The sequence below is a fragment of the Theropithecus gelada genome, chromosome 1 (assembly GCF_003255815.1).
Source record: "Theropithecus gelada isolate Dixy chromosome 1, Tgel_1.0, whole genome shotgun sequence".
NCBI classification, from domain to species: domain Eukaryota; kingdom Metazoa; phylum Chordata; class Mammalia; order Primates; family Cercopithecidae; genus Theropithecus; species Theropithecus gelada.
The window spans coordinates 180,195,217-180,209,585 of record NC_037668.1 but is presented as its reverse complement, the minus strand read 5'-3'; the positions used below and the strand labels follow the sequence as shown (position 1 = coordinate 180,209,585).

At 37.0% G+C, this 14,369-nt stretch overlaps 1 protein-coding gene across 1 annotated transcript in view; it reads left to right on the top strand.

The window, feature by feature from the left end:
* The window catches only part of HMCN1 (hemicentin 1), a 452,346-nt gene that overhangs the window by 104,088 nt on the left and 333,889 nt on the right, over positions 1–14,369 (top strand). Inside the window, exon 2 of the mRNA XM_025362857.1 lies at positions 3,691–3,761. Coding sequence (XP_025218642.1) covers positions 3,691–3,761 — 71 coding nt within the window. The remainder of the gene's footprint in view (positions 1–3,690; positions 3,762–14,369) is intronic.

The window sequence follows — 14,369 nt, the reverse complement described above, 5'->3', positions numbered from 1 at the left end:
CACCCAGCCAGCCTGGGCAATATAGTGAGACCCTGTCTCCAAAAAATATGAAAAAATGAGCCAAGCATGGTGACTCATACCTGTGGTCGCAGCTACTTGGGAGGCTGAGGCAGGAGGATTGCTTGAGCTTTGGGAGGTCAAGGCTGCAGTGAGCTGTGGTCATGCCATTGCACTCCAGCCTGGGCAACATAATGAGACCCTGTCTCAACAAAAAATAAAAAAATTGGCTGGGCATGGTAGCTCATACCTGTGGTCCCAGCTACTTGGGAGGCTGAAGCAGGAGGATCACTTGATCCTTGGGAGGGCAAGGCTACAGTAAGCTATGACAGTGCCACTGCACTCCAGCCTGGGTGACAGAGCAAGACCCTGTCTTAACAACAACAACAACAAGTAACTTAAAAAATATATAGGCATGTGACAACAAAGAATGCTGGGTACTGTGTGCATCATATTAAAATTCTGGACTCCGAAGAAGCTCATCCTGCCAAAAGTCCAGAGGAAAGGAGAAGGATGTTAGTCTTGATATAATTCACAGAATGGAGATGTTGGAAAACAGGGAAAGTTAGCAAGCTGCATAGGTCACTCAACATAAAATATGTTATCAGATATCTTCACCTCTTTCTTCACTACCAAAGTTTTTCAATTTCATTGTCTCTGGACCTCAAGTTTTCTTGTCTGTAGGGTAAGGGGATTGAACCAAACAATCTTTAATGCCCTTTCTAGCTCTATACTTATATTTGAGATTAATGGTTATTTTCTTTTTTATGCATGAATTTTCTTTGTAAACAACTAGATAAAATAAACGGAGTAATGTAGAAATGATCTCTGCATTTTGTTAAATATGCAGCTCTATTGTTTCCACTTTCTGTTATAACAATGTTATCAGGACGACAGTAAAGCAAATTAGAGAAAAGGCAAAATATTAAAAGAAGATAAGGTTTAAGTCAGGCCTTATGGACTTGACAGGTACATGGGCAGGAGAAAGACAAGGGGGACAGTGATGGAAATGGTAAGCAAGTGCAATAGCTTCAAAGTTTGAAGTTTGTAGTGAGGGCCTGGATTACCTTTGAGAGTTTCCATTTAATTCTATAAGCACTGGAGGACCATGTTCAGGCAGGAAGAGAGGACAAAGTTGTACCTGCTGAATGTCATCAAAGGCTTGGCAGGGGATGAAACCAGCATGAGTGAAAAGGAAGAAAAGAGGAAATTGCTAATGACACAGCTGGCACAGGGCTCTGTTATGTGAAAAGAAAGACTGGAATGGAAGCAAGTTCTGAAAGGGAGGAGGGCTGATTTTGCCAAATAGTCATATCATTCAATTAAAATGAATTGGAAAGGATGCTTACAGCTGGAGGGATAGGACAGCTCAGCAAGCTGTTAACTCTCCTGAGTATGTTTCATAACTGATAAAGATTTATCTCAGCTGTCCAGTATGGTTTGCAAAAATATAATGAGCTTTAAGAAAGGTTTCCGATCTTTGTTGAAAACAGGTGGATATTTGAGAGTCTCTGGTTAACTAAAATGAAGGCTAATTGGTCCTTTTATTTTAATAGCATCCCTTGATCCCCACTCTTGAAGAGCAGGCATATATTCACAGATATTTTTTATTACTATAGGGAATGTCCTTGCATGTTTACACTCTTTATTATTATATAATTGTTTTTTTCTAGTATTCTTTGTATTTCTTTCTACTTCTTGAATTTTAAATTCTTAGATTATTTCAGTATTATGCAATGTGGGAATATAGAAGCTTGGCTTGACAATGCTACTGACAATTTATATGTCAGGGTGTAACTGCCTGGCATATTCTTTGCTGTTTTGCATTCCTTTGCGAAGTATGCCTTTGTTTAGTCTTGAGGGAGTAGGCTTCTCCCATTTTCCATATACTTGGGACGTGGTTAATGATGATTTTGCTTTGTATGGAATGCAGATGTTTGCGTTTTCACAGTTTCTACAATTGCTTCTCCACTCCTTCTGCAAAATGCAAAGTGTCTAATCTATAGTGAAGGATTGAGGCATTTTTTTCTGTTATTCCTAAGAAAAATTACATGGGTTATGGCAGACAAATTGTACCTCCCTTCCAATTTGTCTCATTTACTTTTAAAACACTACAGTCTGTTTTTGTACCATATGTAGCTTGTTATGGAAGGTTTGGCTAATTAAGTATTGTTCTTTGGTGTTATAAGCTCTTTTTTGAGCAGTATGCCTTTAAAGCTAGAAAACATTTTGTAAAAGCTAAATGTTAAGTATCTTTATAATTTTGCATTGTAGTTGCACATTATAGTTTTGAATGAGTCTATACCTTCATTATATAAGATAGGAAGCTTTTCATCCACCCTGAGAATTTAAGATGATATATATAAGCTCATAGTACCCAGATGAATTTTAATACCATTACTTAAATACATGGATTCTCTCTGGGGAAAGTAATTGATACCCATAAATGGCCACTTTTAGTTTATCTATGTTAAGAATTGATTTATTTTTTAAAGAGAATAAGCTCGGGATTGAACTGTTTACTTTAGACATGCTGGGCCCAACCAAAAATACAAATATATATGTATATACAGATTGCCAAGTTAACCCATGATATCTGGGATCCTTCTATTCACCTGACTTATGATCTAAGTCTTGGCTCTCCAGGGAAGGCAGTGGCCCCACATTTTCCTGTTGGAAGAAGTAGTTTTGTGTAGTACATCTGGGCAGTTACGAGGATGGCCACAACCCTGAAGGTAGTTATGGTCAAAGCCAGCTCAGGAGAATGGCGATAGCCAGGTTCAGCCACCCCAGCCTTGAGAAAAAAAGTTATAGGGACTATTTCCTGCACTGTTAATATCCTTGCAATTACATGTCTCCAAATTCTCTTTCTTTCTTTCTTTCTTTCTTTCTTTCTTTCTTTCTTTCTTTCTTTCTTTTTTTTTTTTTTTGAGACGGAATCTCACTGTCTCCCAGGCTGGAGTGCAGTGGCATGAACTCGGCTCACTGCAACCTCCACTCCCGAATAGCTGGGACTATAGACATGTGCTACCATGCCAGGCTAATTTTTTTGTATTTTTTAGTAGAGATGGGGTTTCACCATGTTGGTCAGGCTGGTCTCGAACTCCTGACGTCAGATGATCTGCCCGCCTTGAACTCCCAAAGTGCTGAGATTACAGGTGTGGGCCACCGCATCTGGCCACATCTCCAAATTCTTAAAAACCTATGGGATAGGCAGTGAATGTTCACTTTTTTCTTTTTTTGTTTAGCACCAAACTTTTTATTTTGAATGAGTTAAGACTTACAGAAAGGTTGCAAACAAATTTTCACTTTAAAGTTGGGGAAACTGAATTATGGACGAATAAGTGATTCATCTAAATTCTAACAACAAAGTGGTGCTTAATAAATATTTACTGACTGGTGAGAGTAAGAAAGAACTGGAACTGTGCTCTCCTGATTCTTTGTCCTGTGACTCTTTTACTCCTCCTTGCATTTCCTATGGTTAAAAATTTACCCTTTTAGATATGCATACTTTACAGAAAATTATAAGTTATTCCTTGGTAGCTACAAATTGAGAAAGAGTATTTGGTATTTTACTATTTCTTATTAATAAGTAACCATGTAGTGCACAGTGAAAAGCCATCCATAAACACAATGAAGTCTTTAATGCCATTGATTACTATTTATTGACCTATGTCATTTTTATCTTCACAGAAATTGGCCCAGTGACAATTACCACAGATCCCAAGAAATTTCAATATGAACTCAGAGAACTATATGTTCAGGTGAGTGCTTGCTTTCAGTGTTCTCTTGGGGGAATGGAAAATCACCAGCCTTTGGCTGATTATCTTTATTTTTTAAATCTAAAAGAAATAATTGTTGGCTTTTTAAGGGACTCCATAATTGCCATACCCCCCAGCCCTCCACCTGAGTCCAGAATGAATTGAACAGAATGAATAGATACAGAAATAGGACAGATAGGATTTGAAATATCACCAGTTAGTTACTCCCTATGGCGCTGCTGTAAGTCAGCCATATGAAATGTTTGATTGTACACATAACTTGGTTATTAGAGAAGATGGATCACATTGGTTTAAATGTTATTCTGAAAACAGAACTTAGAGGTAAAGTTGCTTTGCACCTTCTTTTGGTGCTGAATTTATTCATTTAAGAAATGTGCTTCTCTGAAGCTATTTCACTATACTACCTTCTGTGGTCTCTTCCCCTGTTATCCTCAGACTTTTTGGCCACTCTCCATCATTCATTTCAGATATTGGTACCTGCCTCATTGGCTGCCTTTTCTCTCCAGGGGTGCCATTATTGTGAGTGACTTCAACATTTATGAGAATGACCTAGTCAGAATAGTCCCTTTTCAGTTCCTTGAGCTACTAGTTATCTTCGATGACCTTTTCCTTACTCTGTCTTAGTCATCTATTTCCACAAACATCCAAACATCCCCTAGATCTTGTTATCATGTTTCCTCTCTCAGATAATTCAGACATCTTTATCAACAATTACCTGTGCACTGAGCGGGTTGGTGCAACTTTTTACACTACAACCATTCCCTTACCCTCAGCAAGCACTCCAGCCCACTGACCCCTGCACTGTCTCCCAGGCCATCAGATTTCTTGTTTTTTCATGTCTTCTAATCTAGCTCAGAGTTTTTTTTAATAATTTAAAACACTGCTTTTTCTCCTTTGTCCATTGCCTTTCTATTCAAAAGGCATAATCTCATTCCTGAATGACCTCAACTGTCTGCATTGTTCATGCTTGTCCACGAACGGTGAAATGTTGTTGAAGTTTCACAACATGACGCTTTGATTCTCTGATGAATTCATAGCCACCTAACTCAAATGGACTCTTAATACTCCCATGATGTTACTATGTTTCTTTGATCAATAAAATCTGCCTTTCTTCTCAATGACAATTGCAAATCTTATTCACTCTCCTTTAACCTTTATCTCACCACCCTTTTACTACTGGTTGTTTCAGCAGATGATCTACTCTGAGAGGGTGACCTTGTTTTCACACATAGTCACAAACAAAGGAAGCCCTCTGCTTCCTCGTATGTAACATATAACCCATTTTCATCCAGCACCTATCCTATCCTTATTCACTTGATCTAAATTCCTTGACTTTCTTGGGATTTTAATGCTATCAAACTGTTTCTTTCAACTGTTAAAGAGTTCCCATTGAGGCTGGGCACAGTAGCTCACGCCTGTAATCCCAGTGCTGGTTTGGGAGGCAAAGGTAGGAGGATCATTTGAGGCCAGGAGTTTGAGACCAGCCTGGGCACATAGTGAGACCCTGTCTCTAAAAAACAAACAAACAAAAAATCAGCCAGGCATGGTGGTGCATGCCTGTAGTCCCAGCTACTTGAAAAGGTGATCACTTGAGCCCCGAAGTTTGAGGCTACAATGAGCCATTATCATACCGTTGCACTACAGTGTGGGTGACAGAGTGAGACCCTGTCTCCAAAAGAAAGCCAAAAAGGAGTTTTCATTGACTTTTAAATTTATATATGTTCAAGTCTCAAAAAACATACACACAAATCCCAACAAACAAAACCATAAAAAGCAAAATGAAATAAACAACAAAAAATTTCTGTATTTTTCTCAAGTCCTCTTATCAATAATTTCCATTCTCTCAATTCCCTCAATGCCAACCACATTGTCTATGTTCACTGCTATCATTTCCTTACTCCCATCTCTGCCATTCACTCTTCAATCTATTTCAATCTAGTTCCCATTCCTCCCACTGTATCAAAGTATCATTAGCTAGTGACCAGTGATATCCATTTTGCTAAATGCAATGGAAATGTTCCAGTCCTCATCATAATGGATAGACATCTCTGTAGTGTTTGACAACATTGGACTCTCCCTCCTGCTTGACACACTTCATTCCCTCATCCATGTTTCATTTTTTAATCTCATTTTTCCTACTCAACTTCTTAGGAAACTTCATTTCCTTCCACTTGGCCATTGAATATTGGTGTTCCTCAAGGTTTTGAAACTGGCTCCTTTCTGTTTCCTCATTTTCTATCCTCTCCTTAGGTAAAGTCATCCATACCATATAAATATGCTTTAGCCTTGACCTCTTTCCTGAGGAACAGACCCTCTTTTCAGTCTCTTGGATGTCACAATGGCCTTCTAAAATGAAATTCATGAATGTTATTTTTCCAGTACCCTAAATTTAGTGCTTAATCCTTGGCTTTTGTCTCCTCTTTGTTACCTTTGTGAGTGGTGTTATAGTATTCTGGTTACCCAGCCAAATATCTGGATACTTCCTTAATACACCCTGCACTTTTACCCCTTATAGTCGGTCCAACTGTTATTAAGTGTTGTTTGTAACTTTCTAAATACCTTTTAAATCAATTGGCTCCTCTCCATTTCTTTTGACACCATCTGAGTCCCAATTACCATATCTTAAGTCTAAATGAATGCAGAAAAGCTTCTAAGGGATTTTCTTGCATTTATTCTTGCTTCTATTTTCCAGGCCTAGCTTCTCTACTCTGCAGACAAAGGGATCTCAGAATACAGCTCTGAAAGTTTCTGCCTTGTACCATGTCTACTTGGCTCTTTACCCCCACCTCATCAAATTCTTCCTATGGTTCTGGGTTCTGAGTGACCTGAGACCTTCCTACCTTTCGTTCCCATCTGGTGCCACTCTTTCTCCCAGGCTCTGTACTCTGCTGCAGGGGCCTTGCATAGAGCCTCCCCATATCTGTATCCCCACCCATCTCCTCAGGGCATTTTTGCACATGCTGTTCTTGCACAGAAAGTTCCTGTCCTTCAGTCTGCCCTCATTTCCACACTCCCTTAACCTAGTTTAAAATCCTGTATTCAAAGTCTCGTCTTGAATAATACCACTTCCTCAGAGAATCGTGCCCTATTTTCTCAGCTGTGTCATTTCTCACTACCTTTCTCTGTCATAAAGCAGTTGGGAGTTCACATTGAAGGACTGTGTATAATTTAGCTTATTAAATACCCCAGTAATAGGACTGGCATATAGAACCTATTCACTTTTTAATAAATGAATGAATGAATGAATATACCAGAATATACAGATTAACAGAGTCCAAATCAGAGTTTGAAGTATAATACTTTCATGGATTCACTGTTGGATAAATGACTTGATTCAGATTTGCACATAGTAATAAGCATAATTGAGGCATAGGGTATAAAACTGGAAGTTTGGCATTCCAAATGTGTATTCAAGGGTGATTCTATTTTGTGCATGTCTCCATTTGTAAATTATATACTAAATTGAATTATATTTGATGAATATGTAAGTAGATTTATATAATTATCTCTTGACTATTTTTCTTTTTTACTGAATTTTTTTTGACCTTTTTTTCACCAACAGTCTTCCATTTCCTTTCTCTTATACCATGGCATTTTTTCAGTCATTATTTTGCTACTTATTTACTATTTACTTTTCTCTCCCTCAATGTAGAAAATTCTTTGCCACTTTGGATGTCCAAATTCTCTGAAAAAAATTTCCATAGAAATTTATATTATATTCATGGATCTTGAAAATTAGAAATTACATTGTTCTGGTTGTTTAAATGCTTTCATGTACCCTTATTGCACTGAGTTCCTGATGACAAAAGCCCTGTAGCTCGTATTAGCCTGTGCTTCATCTGGAAGATAAACCAGTGTCTGCAGTAAACTTTCAATAGCTGTTGAATAAATGAGTGCCATTTGAGGTGGCTTCTTTTAAAAATGTACATTTAACAGTAAAACTGTATCAAATATTATTTAAACTTTACTTGATGGTACAGAAAATACCCCAAAAACCTAACTATCAGTTTTTATTACATTATAGATAATCAGAAGGGCCAAGTAATGGGGATTTCTAGCAGATAGAATGTCAGAAAGGCATTTACTCTATTCATTTTTTTTCCTCTGTGAGAATACAACTAGACTATATTCTTGAAAATCTGGCCAGAATGAAAATACCTACATTGTCAATGAGACCTGGCACAGGCTTCCTGATTATCTGCCTCTCCCCTTCTTTTGTTCTGAAGGATCTATAGGGAGTGCCCTGATCCTCCTTGCTCTGTTTGACTCCAGGGTGAAGGATCCTGATTCCTGACTCATACTGCATGACTGCCTCTCCAGAGGTCTCCCTCCACCCTCTGGAATTGAATATGATACAGACACTCTGTAAGATTATGTAATTTTACCTCCGTTCAGAAAAATATTTTTTCTTTCTTTCTCCCATGCAATAAAAGCTGGGGTCTATTTCTCTGTAGGTTTCCCCTGGACAGGTTGTATCTTATGAGATTTTCTTTTTTCTTTTTTTCCCCTTTTTTGCACTTTCATAGGATCCAAAAGGATGCTTAATTAGAACAACCAGCAAGGGAAAAAATCAAATATTTACTTTTTCCCTTCATTCAACATTAGGCATTGTTATAGGCATTGGGAATACCATGGAAGTGTTTTTGCTTTCAAAGATTTTAGTGAATTATTCGGTCTTAAATCAGTGACAAAAAATTTAAAGGTTAAATATGTCATCACTTAACACTACCCTAAAGGATATATTTTGTTCAGTGTTTACTTATAGAATACTTTATTATTTCATTAATCAGTTTGAGAAACCTCACAAATTTCATAAAATTTTAGTATGAGATACAAAATTCTGTTTTATGTATGATTTTCAAACCCTTCTTCAGTTAATTCCCTTTCTGCCATTTTTAGTAACTCCCCCAAAATCACTGATATCAAGAGCAACAAGTATTGTTATCCTATTAAACTAACGTGAACTTTAAAAAAAGACTTTTAAAAATATTCCTTTCATATTTAAATTGGTTTTGAAAACAAGAGAAGTGAATTCAGTTTGAAGTGCATTAATCATCCATTCACATTACAGCAGGCTCGACTATTTTTCTTCCGGAGATATGGAATTAACTTGAGAAAAAGCAATCTAAAATTTTCCAGGAAAAAATTAGCAAAAAATTATTACACTTAATTTATTAAATTTATACCATTAATTTCATTTTCCTTTATCCTATTTCATCTGGAATACAGAGAAGTAACTTGAAAACAACTGTGCTTTCTCTCTGGGGAAAAGAAGGAAAGACAAATGACAACAAATGGTATTCAAATCACACAGAGCTTTGGAAATTAATATCCTTGTAAATATGCAGTGCAAAGACTTGCTTCGGGACACATTCTTTATAAGAAACTATAAAGCTTGTTGAGTTTTAGAAAATGGTATTGGCAGTGATATGCTTTCAAGCCTTTTATCCAAATGTTTTAAAGAACAAAAAGTACATTAGTCAAACATTCGAAGTGTAAACACACACACACATACACACAACCCCTCAAAACACCAATATATTTCTACAATAATGAGATTACAATGCCAACTTTTGTATACATTGTTGATCCCCCAAATCAAAAGCTTCACACATAATTTAAGTTTCCTTAGTAAAGTCTTTTAATAAAATAGACTTTTTAAAAAAGTAGGAATATGATTAAAAATATCTGGAAAAGCATTGTCACATAGCAACATGATAGAGTTATGAAGAAGATAGGGTGAGGTCCAGAAGAATAAATAGGTTTAAACTTTGGAAGGTTAAGGTTAGGCGGAAAAGAATGTTTTGCTATAAAAGAACAGTTGATAGAATTAACTGCCTAAGGAGAATATGAAATGCCCTGGCCAGAAAGGCAAAGACTGCTGAAAAGAGGAGAACAAAATAATGCTGATTTTAGAAGTATAATTTACTATGCCAATTTGGTATATATACTTTAATTTCTAGTATTTAAAAAATGCTATTGTGTAAAACTGTAACTTTAATTTCTAGATAGAGAATTCTTCCATATGAATTTTTAAAAATCAAACATATATAGCTAGAAAAATGAAGAAAGCAAATAAATTTTAAAAATGAACCAAAAAAGGAAAGAAAAGGCATTATATGTCAGCATGGACATAGATATAATGTAGAGCTATCAGAGGTTTGATTTTCATTTTTGGACATGATTAGACATGATTCAACTTAGAAAAGCAGTTTTAATTTCCATTGAAGTTTTCATGATACGCAGTTTTTTACAAATACCACACACACACACACTTTAAAGGAGGACTGGCTTGTATTTAATTTAGGGAAGAAAGTATGATAAGGCATCTAACTCATAGTATGTACAAACTTTTAAGCAGAACAGTGGCCCAAAGTACAAGCTCAATAAATGTTATCTATTGCTACTACTAGCTCTAGTACTCCAAAGTTCTTTAAAGGGAAGTAATCCCCAAATATTTATGTCATAAATGAGCAACAGTTTTGGAATATGTGCCTTGCAAAAGGTTTTGTAAGTGTTTTAAAATCATTTTCTCAATTTATACCCACATAAATATTACTATTTCTTTTTACAAATGAGGAATCATAAGCTTTTTGATATTAGGTAACATGTCTTACACAGGTCACAAAAATAGCAAGTAGCAAAGCTGATCTCAAAACTGGAGGTATTTAATGCCAAACCCAGTTTCCTTTATTGCTCTACTACTTTCCTTCTAAATATCTGTTTAAACAACCTTATTGATCTAATCAAGTTAACATATTTATTTATATAATTTCTCTTTGTATGTTACAAAGTAGGAAAGAATTAAAGACAGATGTATGTCTAGGGCTGATCTCATCCTCCACAAAATGAATTTATTTCTTAAATATCCTATCTCCAATCACTTTGAGTAATTGGCCCACCAAAAATTGCCAAGTAGCAAATGACAAAGTTAATAATAAAATCACTGGTTTTCCTCAGCAAATTTTCTTGGTACTAAGTATGATAAGCTTATTTAAGCTCATGCACACTTTGGAGAGAAACAAGAACAAAACATTTTTAAGATATTGAAAGGTACCATGTGTACTGTAGGTACATTCATAGGTAGTGTTTTGATTGTTTTTATTTTTATGTTGAAACTTCTTTGGGCCTGAATGAAGCATCTATTAAAACTTTACTTTGCAGTTCGAGTTTTCTATTAGAGTTTCTGCTAGAGTGAAGAATTCTCTGAGGGACAAACAGTCCTATATCCTCAGAGAACAAGGAATAGAGACTGCGACAAGACGGTGGAGGACAGGAATGGGAATGTTTGGCCCTTTTTTAGGTATCCATTTTGGTACCCTATCCAGAAGCAAATACCTGGTTGATTTTGTGATCTTTTGTGTAAACTTCAACGGACAAAGAATATTGAAGCCTATTTTGACTGTTGGATTGCTTTTTCCAAATGGAATATACAGGTGGTTAGAGTGGGGTGGATATGGATTATAATGGGAAATTTCTTGAATTTCTCTTCAAAGTGTGCATCTATGGGAATATCCTTAAGGGTAAATATATGAGTCATTGCGTGGTAAATATGACAGATTCCTGTGGCCACATTACGTTTAAGAGAAAGAATACATTAACCTATGATGCCTGGATTCAATCCACATGTGCTACTTAGGCAAGCAACGGATTGTTCTGTTCCCCACAATAAGTACTAAATCTGATTTTGTTAGTTTTTAGGTGATAGTAAGGATGGAGATCAAAACAGTTTTCTTGGGAGAATGTTCCTTGACCTACAGCCAGGATTCCTAGAGAAAACTATAAATCTCATTTTTTTTCAGAGTTGCTAGCAGCTGCAGTTAAAAAACAAACTCATTTTCAGTGAAATGGACATAAAGGAAAATTGGAGTTTTTTCTCTATCCAAACTGGGTAGGAGCAGTTAGTTCTCAGGAAGCATCTTTTTTATTCCTAGACCTTTAAAAAATATTTCAGGAGAATTGAGGAGTCTTAGTATTGGAATTGATTTTGAATATCATTTGTCCGGTTACCCCATCAGATGTTAGAATGCCTTCCAGCAACCTGTCAATACCCCAGACCTGAGTAACACTAGTTAAAGATTTGATAGCACTGGACTTTGTTGCCAGATGAAACCTGGGGGACTCCTCTGGAGCAATGTTTGGGGAGCGTCTTTTAATGCTGGAGGCTGATTTCAGCTTTCTTTGGCAGGCATATTACATTATTGAATATTGGTTCCATCATCAGCTAAGTCCCCCAGGTTTCCTTATATAAATGTTTAAACTAGGTCTCTGTCCTTTTATATTCATGGTGATTTTTTTAAAATCCTGATTTATTTGCTCTATCATATATGTAGTCATCTCCTTTAAGATCTTATTTCATCATTTTTTAAATGACTACTAAAAAAATGTAAAATTTGTGTATCTCAAACTTTCTCATAATATGATGTCTTTGTAAATCATAATGATTTTATTAGTAAAAATGCATTTTTCCATTTTGCCAAGAGAGGAAATAACACAAGCAGTATAAATATATTTTTACCACATTAAACAAGGAGTCACGGCATTACAATCTTCATTAACTAGGTAATAACAAAGATAATACCAAATGTGCTAGATGGCATGCAGAATCCATATGTGAGTGTTGGAGCAGAAGAAAGAGAGAAATTTCTATGGCTAGGTAGAGTCTTGACTAGCAGAGAGGAAAAACAGAGAAGGGTCACAGGAGAGGAAGAACTGGGAGCAAGACGGTCTGCTCAGAGCAAGTATAGGTATGGTGAATGCTTCCTCCTTCAATAAACAAATGATGATTTGTTAGTAGGACCTTCTTAGACCCTGTCCCTGCCCGCTCTGGCTTTTGCTCCCTAAGCAAACAAGAGAGCCACTTGTTAGGTGGGACCAAGAATCCGTTCCAACCAGGGCAATGGCAGTGTCTTAATTTTGAAGGTCACATTAAAAAGATACCGAATCCTCACGCCTGTAATCCCAGCACTTTGGGAGGCCGAGGTGGGCGGATCACGAGATCAGGAGGTCGAGACCATCCTGGCTAACAGAGTGAAACCCCATCTTTCTACTAAAAATACAAAAAAATTAGCTGGGTGTGGTGGCGGGCGCCTGTAGTCCCAGCTCTTGGGGAGGCTGAAGCAGGAGAATGGCCTAAACCTGGGAGGCGGAGCTTGCAGTGAGCCGAGATTGTGCCACTGCACTCCAGCCTGGGAGACAGAGCAAGACTCCGTCTCAAAAAAAAAAGATACCCAATCCTTGAATGTGGGGGTAAGAAAGAATTCTCTAAGAAGCTGAGAAGAGGATGATTACTGAAGGGTGACTGAGAATACCAAGATATAATTTGTTAGTTTCCCATTTTTGCCTACGGTTAACCCTGTCTACTTCTACATGTCTTCTGATAAGTAGAAGGTATTTTTGTTATTTTTTTTTTTTTTCTTGATTGACTCCATCCTATTTTCCTCTTCAAAGGACCACTCACTGTGCATTATACCTCATGTGAATTATGAAGTTTTTGATATTTTTTTTTTTTAATTTATTTATTATTATTATACTTTAAGTTGTAGGGTACATGTGCATAACGTGCAGGTTTGTTACATATGTATACTTGTGCCATGTTGGTCTACTGCACCCATCAACTCGTCATTTACATCAGGTATAACTCCCAATGCAATCCCTCCCCCCTGCCCCCTCCCCATGATAGGCCCCGGTGTGTGATGTTCCCCTTCCTGAGTCCAAGTGATCTCATTGTTCAGTTCCCACCTATGAGTGAGAACATGCGGTGTTTGGTTTTCTGTTCTTGTGATAGTTTGCTAAGAATGATGGTTTCCAGCTGCATCCATGTCCCTACAAAGGACGCAAACTCATCCTTTTTTATGGCTGCATAGTATTCCATGGTGTATATGTGCCACATTTTCTTAATCCAATCTGTCACTGATGGACATTTGGGTTGATTCCAAGTCTTTGCTATTGTGAATAGTGCTGCAATAAACATACGTGTGCATGTGTCTTTATAGCATAATTTATAATCCTTTGGGTATATCCCCAGTAATGGGATGGCTGGGTCATATGGTACATCTAGTTCTAGATCCTTGAGGAATCGCCATACTGTTTTCCATAATGGTTGAACTAGTTTACAATCCCACCAACAGTGTAAAAGTGTTCCTATTTCTCCACATCCTCTCCAGCACCTGTTGTTTCCTGACTTTTGAATGATCGCCATTCTAACTGGTGTGAGATGGTATCTCATTGTGGTTTTGATTTGCATTTCTCTGATGGCCAGTGATGATGAGCATCTTTTCATATGTCTGTTGGCTGTATGAATGCCTTCTTTTGAGAAATGTCTGTTCATATCCTTTGCCCACTTTTTGATGGGGTTGTTTGTTTTTTTCTTGTAAATTTGTTTGAGTTCTTTGTAGGTTCTGGATATTAGCCCTTTGTCAGATGAGTAGATTGCAAAAATTTTCTCCCATTCTGTAGGTTGCCTGTTCACTCTGATGGTAGTTTCTTTTGCTGTGCAGAAGCTCTTTAGTTTAATTAGATCCCATTTGTCAATTTTAGCTTTTGCTGCCGTTGCTTTTGGTGTTTTAGACATGAAGTCTTTGCCCATGC